Source organism: Eschscholzia californica, unplaced genomic scaffold (assembly GCF_041429995.1).
Source record: "Eschscholzia californica isolate CP2 unplaced genomic scaffold, dmEscCali1.0.p SCAF_6, whole genome shotgun sequence".
NCBI classification, from domain to species: Eukaryota; Viridiplantae; Streptophyta; class Magnoliopsida; order Ranunculales; family Papaveraceae; genus Eschscholzia; species Eschscholzia californica.
The window spans coordinates 22,736,307-22,756,311 of record NW_028238483.1 but is presented as its reverse complement, the minus strand read 5'-3'; the positions used below and the strand labels follow the sequence as shown (position 1 = coordinate 22,756,311).

Sequence of the window (20,005 nt, the reverse complement as noted above, 5' to 3'; positions counted from 1 at the left end):
GTTCAAAGTTGAGTTCGAAGGCTTAACCGCGTCATTTAATCCATAGATCATCGGCATATACCATAACAGTTAGACGAACATCAACTTATCCATCCTATTTGGTCTTTATTTGTAAGCCGTACCAACATGCAGAATATAACGAACTAACAAGGTAATAACTTTAGTAAGTACTAACATAGTAACACTACTAACCATTGTTGTAGACTTTGAACCTTTTGTTGTTGGATAATGGAGTCGGAGAGATAAGAGAGACAGAGACAAAGTGAAGTAAACCCGAGAGACAGAGAGATATGATTAATAGATAGATGAGATAGAGAGAAGTAAACCCAAGTGGTAAGTGGGTCTTAAGGATTTAAGGTAAGTTCATGGATCATGGTTGATGAGAGAAGGAGGCGGAGATAGAGTGAGAGAGGCGTAGAAAGAGGCGTTAAAGACTTAGGGTTTTTGATTTGGGGAGGCTTTTATAAGAGATGAAGAGTCAAGTGATTTAGATCCATCGACTGAGATATAATTTGAAGAGGCACCCTATCTCAGCCGTTGGATCTATTATTGCACGCGGACCCTAAGTTGGGTAGCGAGTAGGGTAGCCGGGTGGATCGGGTATCGGTCTCTCACGCGGACTCGGGTAGCCGGCGGGTATACGCGGACGGGTAGCGGGGGGGTCTAACAGGTCGGAACTCGGAATTAAGGGCATGTCTGAGTCCCGCCCTATAAGCCCGATTTACACGGGCCGGGTAAGCCCGACTCGGGTTGCCTTCGGTTTACTGGTCCAAACGGTCCCGGCGGATCGAGCCGGGTCCCGGGTTTCCGGACCGTTTTCCCACCCCTAGTTGGATATATTAAAAATTGGTTCTAGGTTGGAACCGGTTATTCGCGATCTCACATCAACAAATATATGGAAGAGTTTGTCTTGGGAGAATCGAAAATTTGGAGGGTTTCCAATTAAGGACGTTTCATCCCCAATTATATCATCGAATTGGGGCTTTTCCTTGCGACGAACCATCGAAATCTTCTACAGGTTTAGAGAGTGAAGGGTTTTTCTAGAGAGAGAGAGAGAGAGTAAATCCATCGTTGTGAGCGAAGATGAAGACAACCAAAGGAGGGAAAGTCATGAACCCTACCGATGCATATCGAAAAGAGATTAGGAAAAAGGAATTGAAAAGGGTACTGATTCTTTTTCCCATGATTTTTGTTTCTAGGGTTTACTGTTTAAGTTTCTATTATTATTATTATTGATTCTTTTTGGGAAATTCAATTTCTTTTCCTGTGAATTATGTTCTCTAATTTACTATTACATTAACTGAAACATAAATGTATCCTATGTTACACAATGTATTTAACCATGAATATTTTTGGCGGAAAGAGATGCAATAGTAACTAGTATGACCTAAGTCCCAACATTTAGCAGCAATTGTTCTTCAATTTTTGTCTTGCTCGAAGAAGCCCAACGGGTACAAGGTTTTGTACGGCACCATGACTCCGCCCAAAAGGTCTTTGTTTTAACTAAGCTTGAGCTCACACCTATAGCCCAGACTCTGGATTCTGATGTGGGATATCAAACACACATTTTTGGCGAAGGCACCACTAGTTCCCCTAAGCTTGACCTCACACCTAAGTCCCAACATTTCCTCGAAACTCGTGTTTCCAAATCTCAAGACCAACCGCCTGTATGGGGAAGTCTAGACCAACCGCCTCCTAGACCGACAATGTGTTAATTTTGAGTTTTTAAAGTCTTGAGATTTGAAAACATGCATTTCGAGGAAATGTATGGTGAGATTGTTAGAGTTGGTCTAAGTGTCGGACGAAGAATTGGTTGGTCGAGCATTATGTTCATCTGTAGATCTGGTCATGCATTTAATGACCACAACAGAACAAAATTTCCTGCGATACATTACTGGGCTATAAGTATCGAACCAACCGCACAGTTGACATATCTAAAGGAGACTAGAAAATTTATCTTGAGGAGTTCATACCGGTAGATTAAAAAAAAAGAAACTTTTATAGAATGAACCTAGTAATGGTGCACAGAATTCAGATTAATTCGAGTTATATCGGGCTATAGTTGAAAATCAAGGGTTCTTACCTTTATCGCCGTTGTAGTGTTATAGTTGTTTTTGAGCAATAAATGAAATGAAATCTCTATTCTTGTGCAATGGCCTCTTTTCGAAAAATCTCTTTCTTTTGTGTAGCTATGGGTTTCATGTGAGGAGTATGAATTTTAATTGAAAAATACAATCTTATCATTTTTCATTTATTCTACAGAACAAGAAAGAAAGAAAGAAAGTGAGGGAGGTTGGGATTCTGAAGAAGGACCCTGAAACAATTAAAGAACAAATTGAAAAGCTGGAGATGATGAGTAAGTCCCTCTTCTATGCGTTCTCGTCTATGGATTTTGGGATACCATTCGTCATTTTACAGTTACATTCCTCTGTTGTAAGTTCAGTTTTATCTCAAAGATGTTTGATTTATTTCCTTTATCAGAGACATTTCAGTTGCAAAGTTGCTATAATCCTGATCTAAGTTGCTTGATAATGTAACTGTAGAAAGGAATTAGTAATTACTCAGAATTAGTTTTGGATCCAAGCCTCATGGTCAACTAATAGTGCTCGCAAATGGTACTAGAGTACTAGACTCATTTTTGTGGACTCTTCACGTTCACCTTTTTAAGGGATGTTGAAAAAAATGGAGACAACCTGACCAACTTTCATGGTATGAACTATGAAGGGATGTTGTAAGAAATGGAGACAACCTGACATGTCAATTCGTCAATGTTCTGTCGAACTAACAATGTGGAATTGGCGGACTACGAACTTTCATGGTATGAACTGTGAAGCACCAGCATGTCGCCAATCTAGCAGGAGATTGGTAGTTTAAAACAGTTAATCTAGATTGTCAGCTTAAAACAGTTCATATATTTACTAGTAAAAAAAAGTAATGTGAGTTGATTAGAGCATTTCTAATGGGACACTCAAACTCTAAAACTTGAAGTGCCACTTAGGACTTTTAGAGTTTATGTTAAAAAACCTTCTCCAATGGAACACTCTATTAGACAATCCATGACGATGTGGGAGCATTTATTGAAACTCTCAAGAGAGACACTCTAAAATTACAATGTCTTCTTGAGTTTTTTTAAGTACCACCTCATCAAACTTTAAAATTTAAACCAATAGAAAACTTTACTTTTTAACTACTTTTTTCCTATTGAATTTGATAGTAACATGTGTATCAAATAGAATTATTTTATAGATCACATGTGGAGAGTTGGAGACAAAAAAAGTTAAAGAGTGTCTTTATCTTGCCACTCAGGAAAGAGAATCTTAATTGACACTTGACAACTACTGTTTTTAGAGTTTTTCTCGAGTCTCCCATTGGGGATGCTCTTAAGTTACTGATACGAGTGATAAAATAGAATGGACTTGAATCTTGATAGTTATTTTGGCTCACATTTTTTAGGAAAGAAAAACTTCACTTTCTATTCTCTCTTTCGTCAGCAACACCTGGGTTCTCTTTCTCAGTGTGGGGAGGCCCGAGTAGAATTCCATCCACTTGAGGTCAAGCCACCTAAATAAGGGATAATATGCTCCAAAATTTTTGTAGGATGTTAACATTGATATATTCGAAGTAAAAAGTAAAAGGTAGGATATATTTCATGTGTTATACTGCCTTGGTTGATTGCTTTCTCTTTCATCTTGTTTACTGTTATTTTATTGTTCCAGTATAAAACATGATAGTATTATTTTATAATTTGATGCTGATGAGACTCAACTGGTGCAGAGGCTGATGGTGCTCTGGACAAGGCAAGGAAGCACAAGAAAAGACAGCTTGAGGACACACTGAACCTTGTTATGAAGAAGAGAAAGGTAAACAGAAGGTTATGCATTTGCTATTGTTTCATTAGGTGGAACTTGTAGGCCTGTAATAGCACAAACTTCTTATTGGGAAGAAAAACTATTAAAAAAAGAAATAAATGGTTGGTCAGATAATGTATAGGGAGACATTAAAAGGAACAGTGTTTAGCTTTACAAAGCAGAGAAGCTGCAAGAGAACTGTTGTTACTGTCAATATCGAGATTCTATACACACTTACACAGTAAAGAAAGAACAGAACAAAAGAGAGGTGGTATATGCAGACGATAACTTTAACTTGAAGAATTTGTCTGGTAGGACATTCAATTTTGAACAAGTTGAGTTTCTGGTCATGGTCTGTAAATGCCTAAAACCTTTTCAGTCTACTAGGAGGGTCTGTTTTCTACTTAAAACACCTAGTAGGTAGATCTTTTGATCTCCCTTGCGTGGCTTTTCACCAATTCGTGTTATTTTACTTGTTTGCTCACAATAGAGGGCATCATGATCTATAGAGTGAACCAATACATCATATTTACAGCAGGAAATCAGAGTGCTAATAGGCGAGTTGAAGAAAAAAATTAATTCGTATTCTTTTAAGTTCTAACAGATGCTTGAAGTCTTTTGAATATTTCTCTCTTGTCATTTTACATAATATGTCAATTGTTCTGTAATTCTTTCCACACTGACTTCTGTTTATTGCAAATTTGCAACTATTTAAATGTACTATCTATCATATTAATGATTACAGCCAACATTTTGCTCTCTTAATAGGAGTACGAAGAGAAATCGAAGGAGAAGGGTGAGGCACCTGTTATGTTCAGGTGAGAAGCGGTCTTTCTACTTTATATATGCCTCAACTAGTGAGTACTGACTTTAGAAGTTAATCTAGTTCTGTATCTTACTGTAATATTGTTTATAATTTCATTTCAGCCACTTGGGACCTCCTCGGAGGCTGACATCTGCAGAAGAAGAGGAGAGAGCAAACCATCCGAAGCCAGAAGTACTTTTATCTCTGATTCTTTTAGTGAATTTTCAGTTCCTTTCTTTTTCTTTGCTCTCTGCCTTTTAATCTAAGCTTAATCGTACTTGGTTTGCAGGATTCTGTGTACTTCCATCCTACCCTGAACCCTACTGGTGCACCTCCTCCTGGAAAGCCTCCAATGTACAAGTCATCAATAGGTCAGTCCATTTTTCTTTTATATTGGATACTTGATAATGTGATCTTGTCTTGATCATTAAGTCATTAATCTTCTCATTTCCTCCTGTTCACTATTGCACTGCAGGACCCAGGATTCCCTTGTCAGCAGCTTCGTCGAGTGCAGGAGCATCATCCTCAAAGTCAGATTCAGAAGAAGGGGGAGTTGGTGCTCCTCCTCCGCCTCCTCCACCTCCACCCTTGCCAGATTCTAGTGAATTAGGTTCAGAAGATGGTTCTGCATTACCTTCATTCTTGCCTCTACCCCCTCTTCCTCCTCTACCCCCCATGCCACCAAAACCTGCTGCTTCTGGTGGCAGTGCTTCATTACCTCCACCACCTCTACCTCCACCACCACCAGGTCCCCCACCGCCAAAAGATCAAGGTGCTGTTCCTATTTCACTTCCTCCACCGCCACCACGCTCTTCTCAGCCCCCTCCACCTGGCACTGATGGAAGTGAGAAGGAAAAAACTCAAATGGGAGCATCTGATGGCTCAAATCATGAAAAGTCTGAACAGGTAAGTTGTATTTTCTTTTCTTTTCATTTGGGATTTTCTTGGCTACTCATCAGTTCTTTATTGGGTCATTGTAACTCATTGACATTAATCAGATATATGTAAAGCCTGCTTTTATTGTTCTCACTGAGTCATGGTCAACCGTCCTATCTTAGTAGTACTTTTAACAGCAAATGCAAAATTACATGCATATTCTGTCAGCAGTTAAGGCTATTACAACATGAACATAAACTGGTTGATGTTGATCACTATTGTTTTTCTTTAATTTCATATATCATGTTGGGTGGTGATTTCAAGCATGAGTATGTTGCAGCTTTGCTCTTTGTTGACTCCCACTCTCTTGGAATTGTATAAATTATGTAATGTTTATGAGGCTCATAGTAATAAAACTTCTATTTTTGATGTGTGGATGTATGTATTGGTATTTGGTGGATGTTGTACAATCACGACACAATCAACTGATAAGAAGCGAAAGTAGCCATTTTTCCCAAAAAAAACTCATTACATACCAAACAAATTTTACTGACATTGTTCTCTGCCTCTCTCCCAGGTACCACTTGTGCTTCCTCCACCACCGCCACCACCTGGTTTGCCACCAAGAACAGCAAATCATCAACAAAAAGGACTACTTTCTGAGTCGGTTGATCATTCTACAGGGACCAAGGATGTTAGTAACATGATTCCACCACCACCTCCACCTCTAAATCAATCAGTACTAAGGCCGGGTGTAATCCAAAACTTGCAGCCAGATGTACTACCTCCAGGCATTTCACGTTTACCACCACCCCCTCCTCCACCAGGGCCACCATTATCTGCCCCTGGACTTCCTCATCCTCCTTATCCCGGAATGATTCTCCCACCAATTCCAAGGCCACCTTTTGGTCCTCCACCAGGACTCCCCCCAATGATGAGACCACCACTCCCACCTGGCCCACCTCCCAGCTTCCAACAGGATGATGATTACACAGCTTTTAGGCCTTCAGTACCTCAGAAACCATCTTATGTCAAGTCGGCAGCATCTACAGTTGTGAAGAGACCACTAGCACAGCATACACCAGAACTTACTTCCATGGTGAGTTTGAATTTATCTTCTATATCGTGCATCAATATGGCAAGTTGTACTCGACATAGGTACCCTGGTTCTTTGCCATTTGATATGACCGGACCAAATGGATATCAACTGAACCAGCCTACACGCCATTTTGTAGAATTGCTACCATACATTTCTTGTGTCACTTGAATATTACATAATTATCAATAGACAAAAAATTTAAACTTACTACCCAAGTACAAATTTAGAGCTACTAATACATACCCAAATACAATTCTGAAGTTGAACCAGTTCTTCCTCTTTTACGTATCTTAGCAATGAACTGTCTTATTTCAAGTTTTGTACTTCCATATGTTTTAATTCTTAAACCAGAACAGAACTGTCTAAATCCGAGCTACCCTAACATAGTGATGGTATGGTATGAGTCGATGGAGTGATGCCTGCAATTTTTTATTGTGCTGTTATGATACATCTTTTTTCCTAACATTATATGCTCAAAATCAGGTTCCGGCATCTGTACGAGTGAGGAGAGAGACTGTTGTGCAGAAAACAAAACCGAAGCCTCAGCTTTCAACAGTGATAGCAGCATCCAGACCAGCAATAGCGGCAGCTCGTGCAACCACCGTTGGGAGACCAGCGCAAGTAAACCTCTCAACAGCACCAAAGACACAGAGCATTGATGACTCATATTCGGCCTTCTTGGAAGATATGAAGGCCCTTGGTGCACTCGATAGTTGAACTGATATCATATCTTGTGAGGAAACTATGACATAAAACTATAGGCTGACAAACAAGTGAATTTAAGGGAAGGAGAATTTGATGGTAGGCGAGAATAGATTATCATTTATAGAAGTTTCTTTTCTCCACTTAGTTTCCTGTTCTATATTAGTCTGATAGTGTTTCCGCTTGTGGCGAGTGCATTGTGGAGAGATGGAACAACTTTGAACGTAAATTTATGTCGTAAAAAGATGGCTGAGTTATTGGAGTATTATTTTAGATTAGACTCCCTGAACTCATTTTCTGTATTATCTTCAACATTTCACTTTGGTCACATATACACTTGAATCTTATGTCTTCTGTGTATATATTTGTATTTATTTTGATGAGGTTTACCATCATCGGTCATTCAGACAGGATTAAGCTTGTAATGGGTCCCTTTGACTCTGTTAGGGCCCTTTTGGTTCTGAAGCCCTTTTTCTTTCTTCCCCAATTGATCATTGAAGTGAAAAAAACGAACAATCCTCAACCTAGAGGAAAAGCAAAAAAAAGGTAAAAAGAACATTTTGTAACTTGTAAACCAAAATATAATTTCACGTAGATAAATTTTTTTTTTTTTTTTTTTGAATCCAAGGGAAACATATCCATTAATAGTGATAAAATCACAATGATACAAGGATAATAATAATTATTTCTCTCTGTCGGATGCATCATGCTATTTACAAACCTGTAAATGCAAATGCCTCCTAAAGGGGGAGATATTGGACTAGACACAGACACTATTGGGATCCTAAAGATCCGAGAAAAGAGACCCTAAAGATCCGAGAAAAGAGACCCTAAAGATCTGACAAAAGGATCCTAAAGATCCGACAAAATATTAACAATATTAAAATAAAGAAAATACTAATTTAAACCCCCGTCGCTTTCGCCGGAAAACCGTCATTGTCGCCGGAAACCGTCGCCGGAAAACCGTCGTCATCGCCGGAAAACCGCCACCTTCATAGAAAAAAACCGTCGTCATCATCGGAAGACATAATTAATTCAGCAAGTCTCAACGAATCAATTCCTTCTTCTTTGTTAGCGATTCCTTGTTCTTTCAACCCAGATCTGATGATGATGAAATTGAAGTTAAAGGATAACTTTCTTCTTCATATTTTCCTCTGTTCCTGGCCATTAGAGAACCTCATAAGGTTAACTACTTTCTCTCTACCCCAAACAAATCCGAACCCCACTAAATTAGGATGGCGGTTTTGAATATCAATCCCCCCAATCTATACCCTCTCTCTATATACATACATGGTGGAAAATCAAGAGAGAATGGAAAATCAAGAGAGAATGGGAAGTGATGTGAAGTTTGGAAATCAAGAGAGGATGGAAAGTTTAATGATGAAGATTGGAAATCAAGACACCATTTGAAATATTGATGGCTAAGAAGAAACAGAAGGCAATCATAAACTCAAGCAATTTGAAATAATTTATGGAGAAGAGACACACCAAAGCAAAAAAGATCATCAAAATCCCATTCCTTCCCAATTCCACTTTCTCTCTCTAAGAGAGAGAGCCTTAAAATTAATATTCTACACCGTACAAAAAATAGGAACCCCACAATTTTTTGATTGGGGTCTTGTGCCCTTTCTTGGGCATGGAAATTTTTTGTCAAAATTTGAGTTCTTTTTGGAATTTAATCAACACTGAAATTCTAAGTAATGAGAGACTAATGGTGGTTTATGGTTGTTGATTTCTTTGATGAAAGTTGATGGCTAGAGCAGCGCTACATGAATGGAAGATCAACCTCTCATGGTGAAATTTTTCTCCAATTCTTTTTTAATGTTCTGAAGATTCCTACTGAGGATTCGAGATCCTGTTCATGTCGTCCGAAGTTCTAGGTAAAAGAAAAACCAAAAAATAGGATTGTAGTTAACTTTTGTGGGCGCGATTAGAGTAGAAAGAAGTTCTCTTGGTAAGATAGTACCACATTGCCTAAGTTAAGCCGAGGAAGCTTCGTTTAGTAGAAAGACGGAACCTTAGTTAGTGTCCCTTCGGGGACATCCGATAAAATTGGAACGATACAGAGAAGATTAGCATGGCCCCTGCGCAAGGATGACACGCACAAATCGAGAAATGGTCCAAATTTTTTTTCATTCATTTCTTCCCCTCCATTTTTAACAAATCTTTCATCTTCTTCTTTTTTACCTCAGAATTCTTATTTCTGTTTTTCCTAGACATATGAAGTATACTGTAAACAACATAATTGTTCACTTCTACCCAATTACAGTTGCTGTCATTTTCTGGTTATGAAAAATTAGGTTTTGGTTTATACTTTTGTAACCCTAAGATCTCTGAAATGGGGATGGCACACTATCTTTTTGGTGAAATGCCTGAACCAGATTTTTTTTTTGATATTTTTTCATCTCTCAACTTGGCTAGTTTCTCTGCCTGTACATTGTTAATATATAATTACATGATTTTGGTGTAAATGTCTTTTTCCTCTTTACTTAGGGATACAAATGTAATTGTACATCTCATCATTCTTCTATATAAACTACTCATGCCCTACAATTGAGGGCATCCTGATTTTCCAAACTCACATGGTATCAGAGCTGAAACGATCCCTAAGAAAATCCTCTTAGTTTCTTGTGCCTTCAGCCTTCTTCTTCTCCTTTCTGTTCTTCTAAACCTTTTCTTCACTGTTTCATTAATGGCTGGTTCAACAGCAAACCCTCTCTCTTCCCCTACTGTTCTTTCTTCTCCCCCAACCCCCACTACCTCTGTTCCTACCTTACCTTCTCTTCAAAATTTTGCTAGTTTGGTTTCTATTCGCCTTGACAATACGAACTATCTTCTATGGAAAAGCCAGCTATTACCCATCCTTCACTCTCAGGATCTCTTCAAGTTCGTCAATGGCACATTTCCTCCTCCTCCTGAATTTTTGACCACCTACAATGATTCATCTTCTTCTTCTATTCCTAACCCAGATTTTGCTTATTGGTATCGAGTGGATCAGATGCTTCTCTCTTGGCTAAATGCCACTCTCACAGAGCCTATCCTTGCTCAAGTTCTTGGACTTACTTCTTCTCGAGCTGTCTGGGAATCTTTAGAACGAAGCTTCTCTTCCTTCAACTCAGCTCGTTTATTGAATCTTAAGCTTCAACTTCAAACCTCTAAGAAAGGAACCCTCTCAATCTCTGAATATCTTCTTCGTCTCAAAAGTTTAGCCGACTCATTGGCTGCCATTGGCCACTCTGTTTCTGATGATGAACTTGTTCTCATCATTCTCTCAGGTCTTGGGTCTGATTATGAGAGCTTTGTTACCTCTATCACTACTCGTTCTATACCTCCAACCTACTCTGAGCTTCACTCCCAGCTACTCACTCATGAGTTTCGTCTTCAGCTTCTTCAATCTCAATCCCCTCCACAGACTGCTCTGTTTTCTCAAACTCCTCAAACCAACACTCCTTTCTCTCAATCCACTCCACAAAACTACTCTTTTGTTCCTAGAGGACCTCGTGGTCGTTCTTATGGTAGAGGAGGTGGTCGAGCTTCAGCTAGAGGCTCTTACTCTAACAGAGGCAATTTTCGATCTAACTCATCCTCTGTTTTGGGTAAACCACCAGATCATTATCCAGTTATCTGTCAATACTGTGGAAAAACAGGGCATACTGCTCGTAAATGTTTTCAAATCACTCGCACTGCTGATTTAGCTCAATCATTTGCTGCCCTTGGCCTCGATTCGATTCATCAAGATCCTCATTGGTACATGGATTCAGGAGCCACCTCTCACATTGCTTCTGATACGTCTTCTGTTGTCTCTCGCAATGATGTCTCTGCTCCTGAACAAGTTATGGTTGGAAATGGAAATACAGCTTCGGTCTCTGGTGTTGGTAACTTTCGACTTCATCCTAACTTCTTACTCAAGAATGTCTTAATAGTTCCATCTTTTAAAAAGAACTTGATTTCGATTTCTCATCTCCTTCGGGATTTTAACTGTGTTATCTTATTCTCTCGCCATGGATTTTTTGTTCAGGACCTTCCAACAGGGAGGATTCTTCTCGCAGGAACGATTAAGGATGGTCTCTTTCGTCTATCCTCTGCTCCTGCTCCATCCATTCCAATCTCTCTGTTCACTCAATCAATGTCCAATGAAAGTCGAGCTTCTCCAGATGTCTGGCACTGTCGTTTGGCTCATGTTCATTTGCACAATTTAAATTCCCTAATTAAGAAAGCTGTTCTTCCATTATCAACTAATGTAATGAAAAAGTTTAAATGCATCAGTTGTGTTTCTTCTAAACATCATCTTCTTCCTTTTAATTCTGTCAATCATTTGTCCACTAGCCCAAATGAAATCATTCACACTGATGTGTGGGGACCCTCACCAATCTCATCTAATTCAGGTTTTCGTTATGTTTTGTTATTCATTGATGATTTTACAAGATACACTTGGATTTACTTCATGAAACAAAAATCAGAGGTTAAATCCATTTTTCCCCTTTTTAAAGCTCATGTTGAAAAACAATTCTCAACACCCATAAAAATCTTGCAATCCGATGGTGGAGGAGAATTCATTAGTTCGGATTTATCTCTTTTTCTCAAAAATCATGGGATTAAACACCAAAAGTCCTGCCCCCATACCCCACAACAGAATGGGGTTGCAGAGAGGAAAATTCGGCATATGGTAGAGACATCTCTCTGTCTTCTACATCAATCCTCTGTTCCAAAACAATTTTGGCCTGAAGCCTTTCAAACCGCAATTTTCACAATCAATCGCCTACCTTCTTCGTCTATAAAAGGTCAAACACCATTTTTCAAGCTCTTTAATAAACACCCAGATTACTCCATCTTTCGAATCTTTGGGTGTAGATGTTTCCCTCTTTTGACAGCTTATCGATCGAACAAACTTGATAACAAAACCATCCCATGCATATTTCTTGGCTATAGCTCCGATCATAAGGGCTATCGTTGTCTTGATGAGAAATCGGATAGGGTTTATATCTCTCGTAATGTGATCTTTGATGAAGATTCATTCCCCTGTTCTTTGTCAACTCCACCTTCATCTCCTTTCAAAAACCCTAATTTTTCCCCCATTTTATTAGAATGGTCTCTCGACAATCGCTTCTCCAAGTTACCGACATGTCAGCTACCCTCATCCTCTCGCAGTCTGACATCTGCTTCTACAGGACCTGTTCAAAACAACTTGTCCCCTCCACGCCACATTCCATCCGACCGTTCATTTCAAAATTTGTCCTCTATTAATCGAACGACTGTGGAATCTTCTGATCCCTCCACCTCTCCACCTGTTTTCTCGCCTCCACAGCTGTCTCTAGGTCCTGGCCAAATGGTCCCACCTCTAAACGCGTCACCTGTTCTTCAGTCCATGTCTCCTGCCCAAAACGCTGACTCAGCCCTACCATCTTCATCAACTGCACCTTCTATTCCTATTCTTTCCTCTCTTTCTGAAAACCCTTCGTCCCAACCTTCAACCTCTCCTTCTCACCCACAACAACCTCCAATAACTTCATCCATTCATCCAATGATCACTAGAAGTCGTGATGGCACAAGAAAACCTAAAATTTTTCTTACCACTGATACAGCTCATGAATACCCACCATTAGAAGAACCTCAATCTTTTATTCAAGCCTCCAAACATAAACATTGGTGTGATGCAATGACAGAAGAATTTACAGCTCTCATGAAGAATAACACCTGGTCTCTTGTCCCTCAAAAACCAGATATGAATTTGGTAGATAGCAAATGGGTTTATCGAATTAAGCAAAATTCGGATGGATCAGTACATCGGTTTAAGGCTCGATTAGTAGCTCGTGGTTACACTCAACAAGAGGGCATCGACTATAGTGAAACGTTTAGTCCAGTAGTCAGACCTGAAACAATTCGATCAATTCTATCTCTAGCAGTTACTCGAAATTGGTCCATTAGGCAATTAGATGTGAAAAACGCGTTCCTAAATGGTGATCTACAGGAATCTGTTTTCATGATTCAACCAAAGGGGTTTGTAAATTCAGCATTTCCAAATCATGTGTGTCGACTAAACAAGGCTTTGTATGGTTTAAAACAAGCCCCTAGGGCTTGGCATCAACGGTTCAGTGATTGTCTCCTTCAGCTTCAATTTCATCAATCGGTGTCTGATCCTTCTATGTTCTATCTTAGAACTCACTCTAATCTTATCATTCTCTTGTTATACGTTGATGATATTATTGTGACAGGTTCATCTTTATCACTTCTTCAACATATCATTTCTCAGCTCAAGACCAAGTTTGATATGACTGACATGGGTTCTTTGAGCTATTTTCTGGGAATGGAGGCCTCAAGAGATGAAAATACACTAACACTCACTCAAAGGAAATACACATTGGATCTATTACATCGTTTTGGACTTATTGATGCAAAACCAGTCCATACACCAGTGATTACAGGAACAAAATTATCTAAACAGGATGGTGAACCACTAAAGGATCCACAAATTTATAGAAGTTTAGTTGGGGCATTGCAGTATCTTACTCTCACGAGACCTGACATTGCCTATAGTGTGAATCAGGTCTCCAAATTTATGCATTCTCCATCAACGACACATTTCATTGCAGCTAAAAGGATATTAAGGTATTTAAAAGGTACAATATCGAATGGTCTCTGTTTTCGTAAGGCTACTTCACTTCAAATACTCGGATACTCAGATGCAGATTGGGCTGGCTCGCCTGATGATAGAAGATCAACCACTGGATCATGTATATTTCTTGGACCTAATCTCATTATTTGGTCATCAAAAACAAAACCAACTGTGGCTCGATCATCAACTGAAGCCGAGTACAGAGCTGTTGCCTATACAAGTGCAGAAGTTAGATGGTTACAAAATCTCCTGAAGGAATTAGGGATATCTTCTTCTTCTCCACCAACAATTTACTGTGACAACATCAGTACAACCTACCTCACAGTCAATCCGATTCTTCATTCCAAAACCAAACATGCTGCAATCGATTTCTTCTTTGTTCGTGAACAAGTAAAATCAGGAAATCTAAGGGTTAATTATCTGCCTGGAGATGATCAAATAGCAGACATCTTTACAAAAGGTCTATCTTCATCAAGGTTCAATGATCTAAGGTTCAAGCTCTCACTTGTTGGCTCCCGTTCGGCTTGAGGGGGGGTGTTAATATATAATTACATGATTTTGGTGTAAATGTCTTTTTCCTCTTTACTTAGGGATACAAATGTAATTGTACATCTCATCATTCTTCTATATAAACTACTCATGCCCTACAATTGAGGGCATCCTGATTTTCCAAACTCACATACATTATATGAGGAAATCAAAGAAAATAATTCCAACTCACATGACAAAACAGATCCAAGAAGACGTTTTTTTTTCGAACTAACAGCCATAGTACTTGGCCCAGTTGATTGTTTCCTGTTGCATTGTTTTATTTTGTACTCAAATGGTGCAGAGGCTGAAGGGTTCTCCGAATAAGGCCAAGGAAGCACAAGAATTGACAGCTTGAGGTCACTATGAATCTTGTTCTTTGGAAGAGAAAGGTATTATACAAGCTTATGCATTTTTGCTAGCGTACAGTTTTATAATCCTCGGTGCCTCAGAGGCACGCCTCAAAGTGATTCGGTCTGTTTGCGCCTCAATGCGCACAAGAACAAATTTTACGAAAATTAACTCAAGTTTATGTAACATGAAATATATGATTGTAGTGTCAAAGGAACAATGTCTAGTCAGATGGTAAACTCACACTTGTTTAAGATTTTAAGTTAAACCATTTGAAGACTCCCACGGAGTTCATCTTCCCAGCAGTGGAGGCCATTAATGTTTAAGAGACTCATAGTAATCTAACTCTATGGTAGATCTTGAAGTTTCTTTTAATCAAAATAGGGAGCGGACGAGTAATATCTGCAAAAATTGAACAAGCATGGGGCCTGTCGTAGAACTCATATCGCGGAGCATATCAAAATTCGTCGGACTCGGAAGTTTTCTCCTGATGACGGTTTTCCCATCTGTGCGTTTCATGGAGATAGACAAGCTAGCTTATGTGGCAATGCAAGCCCCTGAGGTGGCATACTCTATTTGGACTTCTGATTCTCTCGCCAACCTAATCGATGAATTGGCAAATAATAGAATTTGAGCATATGTTTTTCTCGATGTGTATCCTATCAGTTGTTGCCACTAGAAGTAGTTAATTTTGAGATTAGGGATGGTTCCTGCTCCTTTCCCTCTTCAGAGAAAATTCTGTCTGATACATATTGATGATGCAGTTTATGAGAGAACGAACTAAAGTCTCTCTCGAAAAAATTTCCCAAGAATGGGAAGTTCATGTTTGTTCATCTTTTGGTTTATGTTTTTTGGTTGTTCGGTGTCAGTTGTTTAATCAGCTTTTGAAACAGGTATATTTAGTTCAGAGAGAAAGAGAGACTTCTTATTGTTTGAATCTGACTCGGCTCACTCGAATGAACCCAAAATAGCCATCCAGACGAATCAGCAATCATGAGGTAGACAAAAACAACCATTCTGAAATCTGATGCACTTGAAGATACCACTAGCACAGCATACACCAGAACTTACTTCCATGGTGAGTTTGAATTTATCTTCTATACTGCGAGTTACTACCCAAGTACAAATCTGAAGTTGAACCACTTCTTCCTCTTTTACGTATTTTAGCAGTGAACTGTCTTATTTCAAGTTTGTAGTTCCATGTGTTTTAATACCTAAACCAGAACGGAACTGTCTAAATCTAAGCTACCCTGACATAGTGATGTATGGTGTTAGTATGCCTGCAATTTTTTGTTCTGCTGCTTTGATAAATCTCTTTTCCTAATATTATATGCTCAAAATCAGGTTCCGGCATCTGTACGAGTGAGGAGAGAGACTATTGTGCAGAAGACAAAACTGAAGCCTCAGCATTCATCAGTGACAACAGCATCCAGACCAGCAATAGCGGCAGCTCCTGCAACCACCGTTGGGAGACCAGCCCAGCTAAACCTCTCAACAGCACCAAAGACACAGAGCATTGATGACTCGTATTCGGCCTTCTTGGAAGATATCAAGGCCCTTGGTGCACTTAATAGTTGAACGGATATCATCATATATTTGGTGAGGAAACAATGACGTTAAAATTATAGGCCTGCAACTAGTGATTTTAAGGGAAGGACTAGGAGAATTAGATGGCAAATGAGAACAGATTTTCATTTATAGAAGTTTCTTTTCTCCACTTAGTTTCCTGTTCATTATTAGTGTGATAGTGTTTCCGCTTAGGCGAGAGCATTGTGGAGAGATGGAACAACTTTAAACGTAAATTTATGTCGTAAAAAGATGGCACTATTGGAGTATTATTTTAAATTCGACTCCCTGAACTCATTTCCTGTATTATCTTCAAATTTCACTTTAGTCACATATATACTTGAATCTTATGTCTTCTCAGTTAGGAAACAAAATCAATATCACCAAAATCCATCAAGTAAGAAATTGTAATGTCATAAATGTTGTTATGATTGTTGTTATTTTGGGTTCTTGGTCTTGCCCTTTGTTGGGTACGGGAAATTTTTGTCAAAATTTGAAGAGTTCTTTGTGGAATTTAATCAACACCAAAATTCTAAGTAATGAGAAGAGACTAGTGGTGGTTCATGGTTGTTGATATCTTTGATAAAAGTTGCTGGCTAGAGAGTGCTATACGAACCGAAGATTAACCTCTCACGGTGAATTTCTTTTTCTAAAAATTGTTACTTTTTTAATGTTGTGAAGATTCCTACTCTATATCAACCATACTTATTGCTCCAAACGAAACGGTCGTGAAATTTTAGATGGAGGTTTTGAGATCCTGTTAATGTAGTCGAAAGTTCTACCTTTATATCAGCCACCCACCAATTTGTTTTTTTTTTTTTTTTTTTTTTGAGAATAGAGAAAAAAGAAGTAGGTAAAAGAAAAACCAAAGAATAAGATTGTAGTTAACTTTTGTGTGGGCGCGTTTAGAATGATGAAGAAGGACGTGGGTTGCGTTTATATGCTTCTCTCTTGGAAAGATAGTACCACATTGCCTAAGTTAAGCCGAGGAAAGTGCTTTAAGTAGAAAGACGAAACCTTAGTTAGCGTCCCTTCGGGGACATCCGATAAAATTGGAACGATACAGAGAAGATTAGCATGGCCCCTGCGCAAGGATGACACGCACAAATCGAGAAATGGTCCAAATTTTTTTTAATTTTCTTCCCCTCCGATTAAGTTAAACCATTTGAAGACTCCCATGGAGTTTGTTTTCCCACCAGTGCAGGCCATTAGGGCGCCAGAACAACTGGTCTTGTTTAGTTGTTTTTATCTGTTACGCTAAGAATTTAAAAGACGTTAGGTGCTGATTTCAATTTTGGGTAGGGTGAGTTCTTTGCCGATCTCCCGTTTTCTTGGGATTGTTTAATGTTTCAGAGACTTATAGTGGTCTAACTCAATTGTATAGATGTTGGAGTTTCTTTCGATCAAAATACGAAGTAGAAGCTGTATACTATTTGATGAGTTACAAAATCACACCCTGATCAATAGATGAGAAGCCAAAAGATCAATTTTGTTATCACAAGTCTTACTAAATGGTGCCATTTATCATTTTCTCTTTTGCTTTCATTGGTTTTTCATGAAATTTATTGTTCTACTCTTATCTTGTTCTGACTGGTTCTAAGAGTTCGTTATAACCTGATTAGGCTGTACTCTACTGGAGTAGAGAGCCTACCTGTAATATCTGCAAAAATTGAACAAGCATGGGACCTGTCGTAGAACTCACATCGAGCAGCATATGCAAAATTCATAGGATGAGGAAGTTTTCTACTGTTGACGGTTTTTCCAGTTGTGCGTTTCATGAAGATAGACAAGCTAGCTTATGTGGCAATGCGAGCCCCTGAGGTGGCATACTCTATTTGGTCCTCTGATTCTCTCGCGAACCTAATCGGTGAGTTGGGAAGTCATAGAATTTGAGCATATGTATTTCTCGACGTGTATCCTATCAGTTATTGCCATTAGAAGTAGTTTATTTTGAGATTAGGGATGGTGCCTGCTCCTTTCCCTCTTCAGAGAAAATTCCGTCTGATACATATTGGCGATGCAGTTTATCGAAAAAACTTTTGAGATTAGGGGCGGTGCCTGCTCCTTTCCCTCTTCAGAGAAAATTCTGTTTGATACATATGGGTGATGCAGTTTATCGAAAGAATGAATGAAGATACCACTAGCACAGCATACACCAGAACTTAGTTCCGTGGTGAGTTAGAATTTATCTTCTATATTGAGAGTTACTACCCAAGTACAAATCTGAAGTTGAACCAGTTCTTCCTCTTTTACGTATTTTAGCAGTGAACTGTCTTATTTCAAGTTTGTAGTTCCATGTGTTTTAATACCTAAACCAGAACGGAACTGTCTAAATCTAAGCTACCCTGACATAGTGATGTATGATGTTAGTATGCCTGCAATTTTTAATTCTGCTGCTTTGATAAATCTCTTTTCCTAATATTATATGCTCAAAATCAGGTTCCGGCATCTGTACGAGTGAGGAGAGAGACTATTGTGCAGAAGACAAAACCGAAGCCTCAGCATTCATCAGTGACAACAGCATCCAGACCAACAATAGCGGCAGCTCCTTCAACCACCGTTGGGAGACCAGCGTAGGTAAACCTCCCAACAGCACCAAAGACACAGAGCATTGATGACTCATATACAGCCTTCTTGGAAGATATGAAGGCCCTTGGTGCACTCGATAGTTGAACTGATATCATCATATATTTGGTGAGGAAACAATGACGTAAAACTATAGACCTACAACTAGTGATTTTAAGGGAAGGAGAATTAGATGGAAAGTGAGAACAGATTATCATTTATAGTAGTTTCTTTGCTCCACTTAGTTTCCTGTTCTATATTAGTCTGATAGTGTTTCCGCTTATGGTGAGTGCATTGTGGAGAGATGGAACAACTTTGAACGTAAATTTATGTCGTAAAAAGATGGCTGAGTTATTGGAGTATTATTTTAGATTCGACTCCTGAACTCATTTCCTGTATTATCTTCAACATTTCACTTTAGTAACATATACACTTGAATCTTATGTCTTCTGTGTATATATTTGTATTTGTTTTGATGAGGTTTACCATCATCAGTCAATCAGACATGATTAAGCTTGTAATGGGTCCCTTTGACTCTGTTAGGACCCTTTTGGTTCTGAAACCCTTTTTCTTTCTTCCCCAATTGATCATTTTAGTGAGAAAAAAGAACAATCTTCAGTCTAGAGGAAAAGCAAAAAATAGGTAAAAAGAACATACCTAAATGTTTTTGTAACTTGTAAACCAAAATATAATTTGACCTAGATGTGGTGTAATTTTTTTTTTCAAAGGTTCAAAAGTAAACTTGAAGGAAAATCATTGTCTTCTCAGTTCGGAAAATCGTTATCACCAAATCCATCCAGTAAGAAATTATAATGTCATAATCTTTTGTGTTTTTGGAGTTTTTATCTGGGGTGTTTAAGTTTTCATCTCAATGGTGTTATAAATTTTGATTGGGTTCTTGGTCTTGCCCTTTCTTGGGTATGAAAATTTTTTGTCAAAATTTGAGGAGTTCTTTGTGGACTTAATCAACACTAAAATTCTAAGTAATGAGAAGAGACTAGTGGTGGTTCATGGTTGTTGATTTCTTTGATGAAAGTTGCTAGCTAGAGCGC

General features: G+C 38.8%; 1 protein-coding gene and 2 non-coding genes across 5 annotated transcripts; all 3 read left to right on the top strand.

Moving 5' to 3' along the window:
• Positions 1–830: 830 nt before the first annotated feature.
• On the top strand, positions 831–19,396 carry ELF5 (proline-rich family protein). 3 transcript variants are annotated; one of them, XR_015227203.1, is made up of 11 exons: positions 831–1,164; positions 2,263–2,356; positions 3,775–3,860; positions 4,617–4,666; positions 4,776–4,845; positions 4,943–5,024; positions 5,129–5,559; positions 6,107–6,628; positions 7,112–7,389; positions 16,451–16,543; positions 19,199–19,396. XR_015227203.1 is itself a non-coding variant. In XM_086645317.1 (10 exons), the coding sequence occupies exons 1-9, from the start codon at positions 1,084–1,086 to the stop codon at positions 7,343–7,345; spliced, it is 1,650 nt and encodes a 549-aa protein (XP_086501443.1). In that variant the 5' UTR covers positions 866–1,083; the 3' UTR covers positions 7,346–7,389; positions 19,111–19,396. The 3 variants fall into 3 exon arrangements, 2 of the variants coding, with proteins under 2 accessions (XP_086501443.1, XP_086501442.1); XM_086645317.1 differs by lacking the exon at positions 16,451–16,543 and having other exon boundaries at positions 866–1,164; positions 19,111–19,396; XM_086645316.1 differs by lacking the exons at positions 16,451–16,543; positions 19,199–19,396 and having other exon boundaries at positions 866–1,164; positions 7,112–7,690.
• On the top strand, positions 9,358–9,460 carry LOC147532553 (U6 spliceosomal RNA). The gene has a single exon (XR_015228510.1). It is a non-coding gene; the product is annotated as a U6 spliceosomal RNA (small nuclear RNA).
• On the top strand, positions 17,416–17,518 carry LOC147532552 (U6 spliceosomal RNA). Its single transcript, XR_015228950.1, has one exon. It is a non-coding gene; the product is annotated as a U6 spliceosomal RNA (small nuclear RNA).
• Positions 19,397–20,005: the final 609 nt, after the last annotated feature.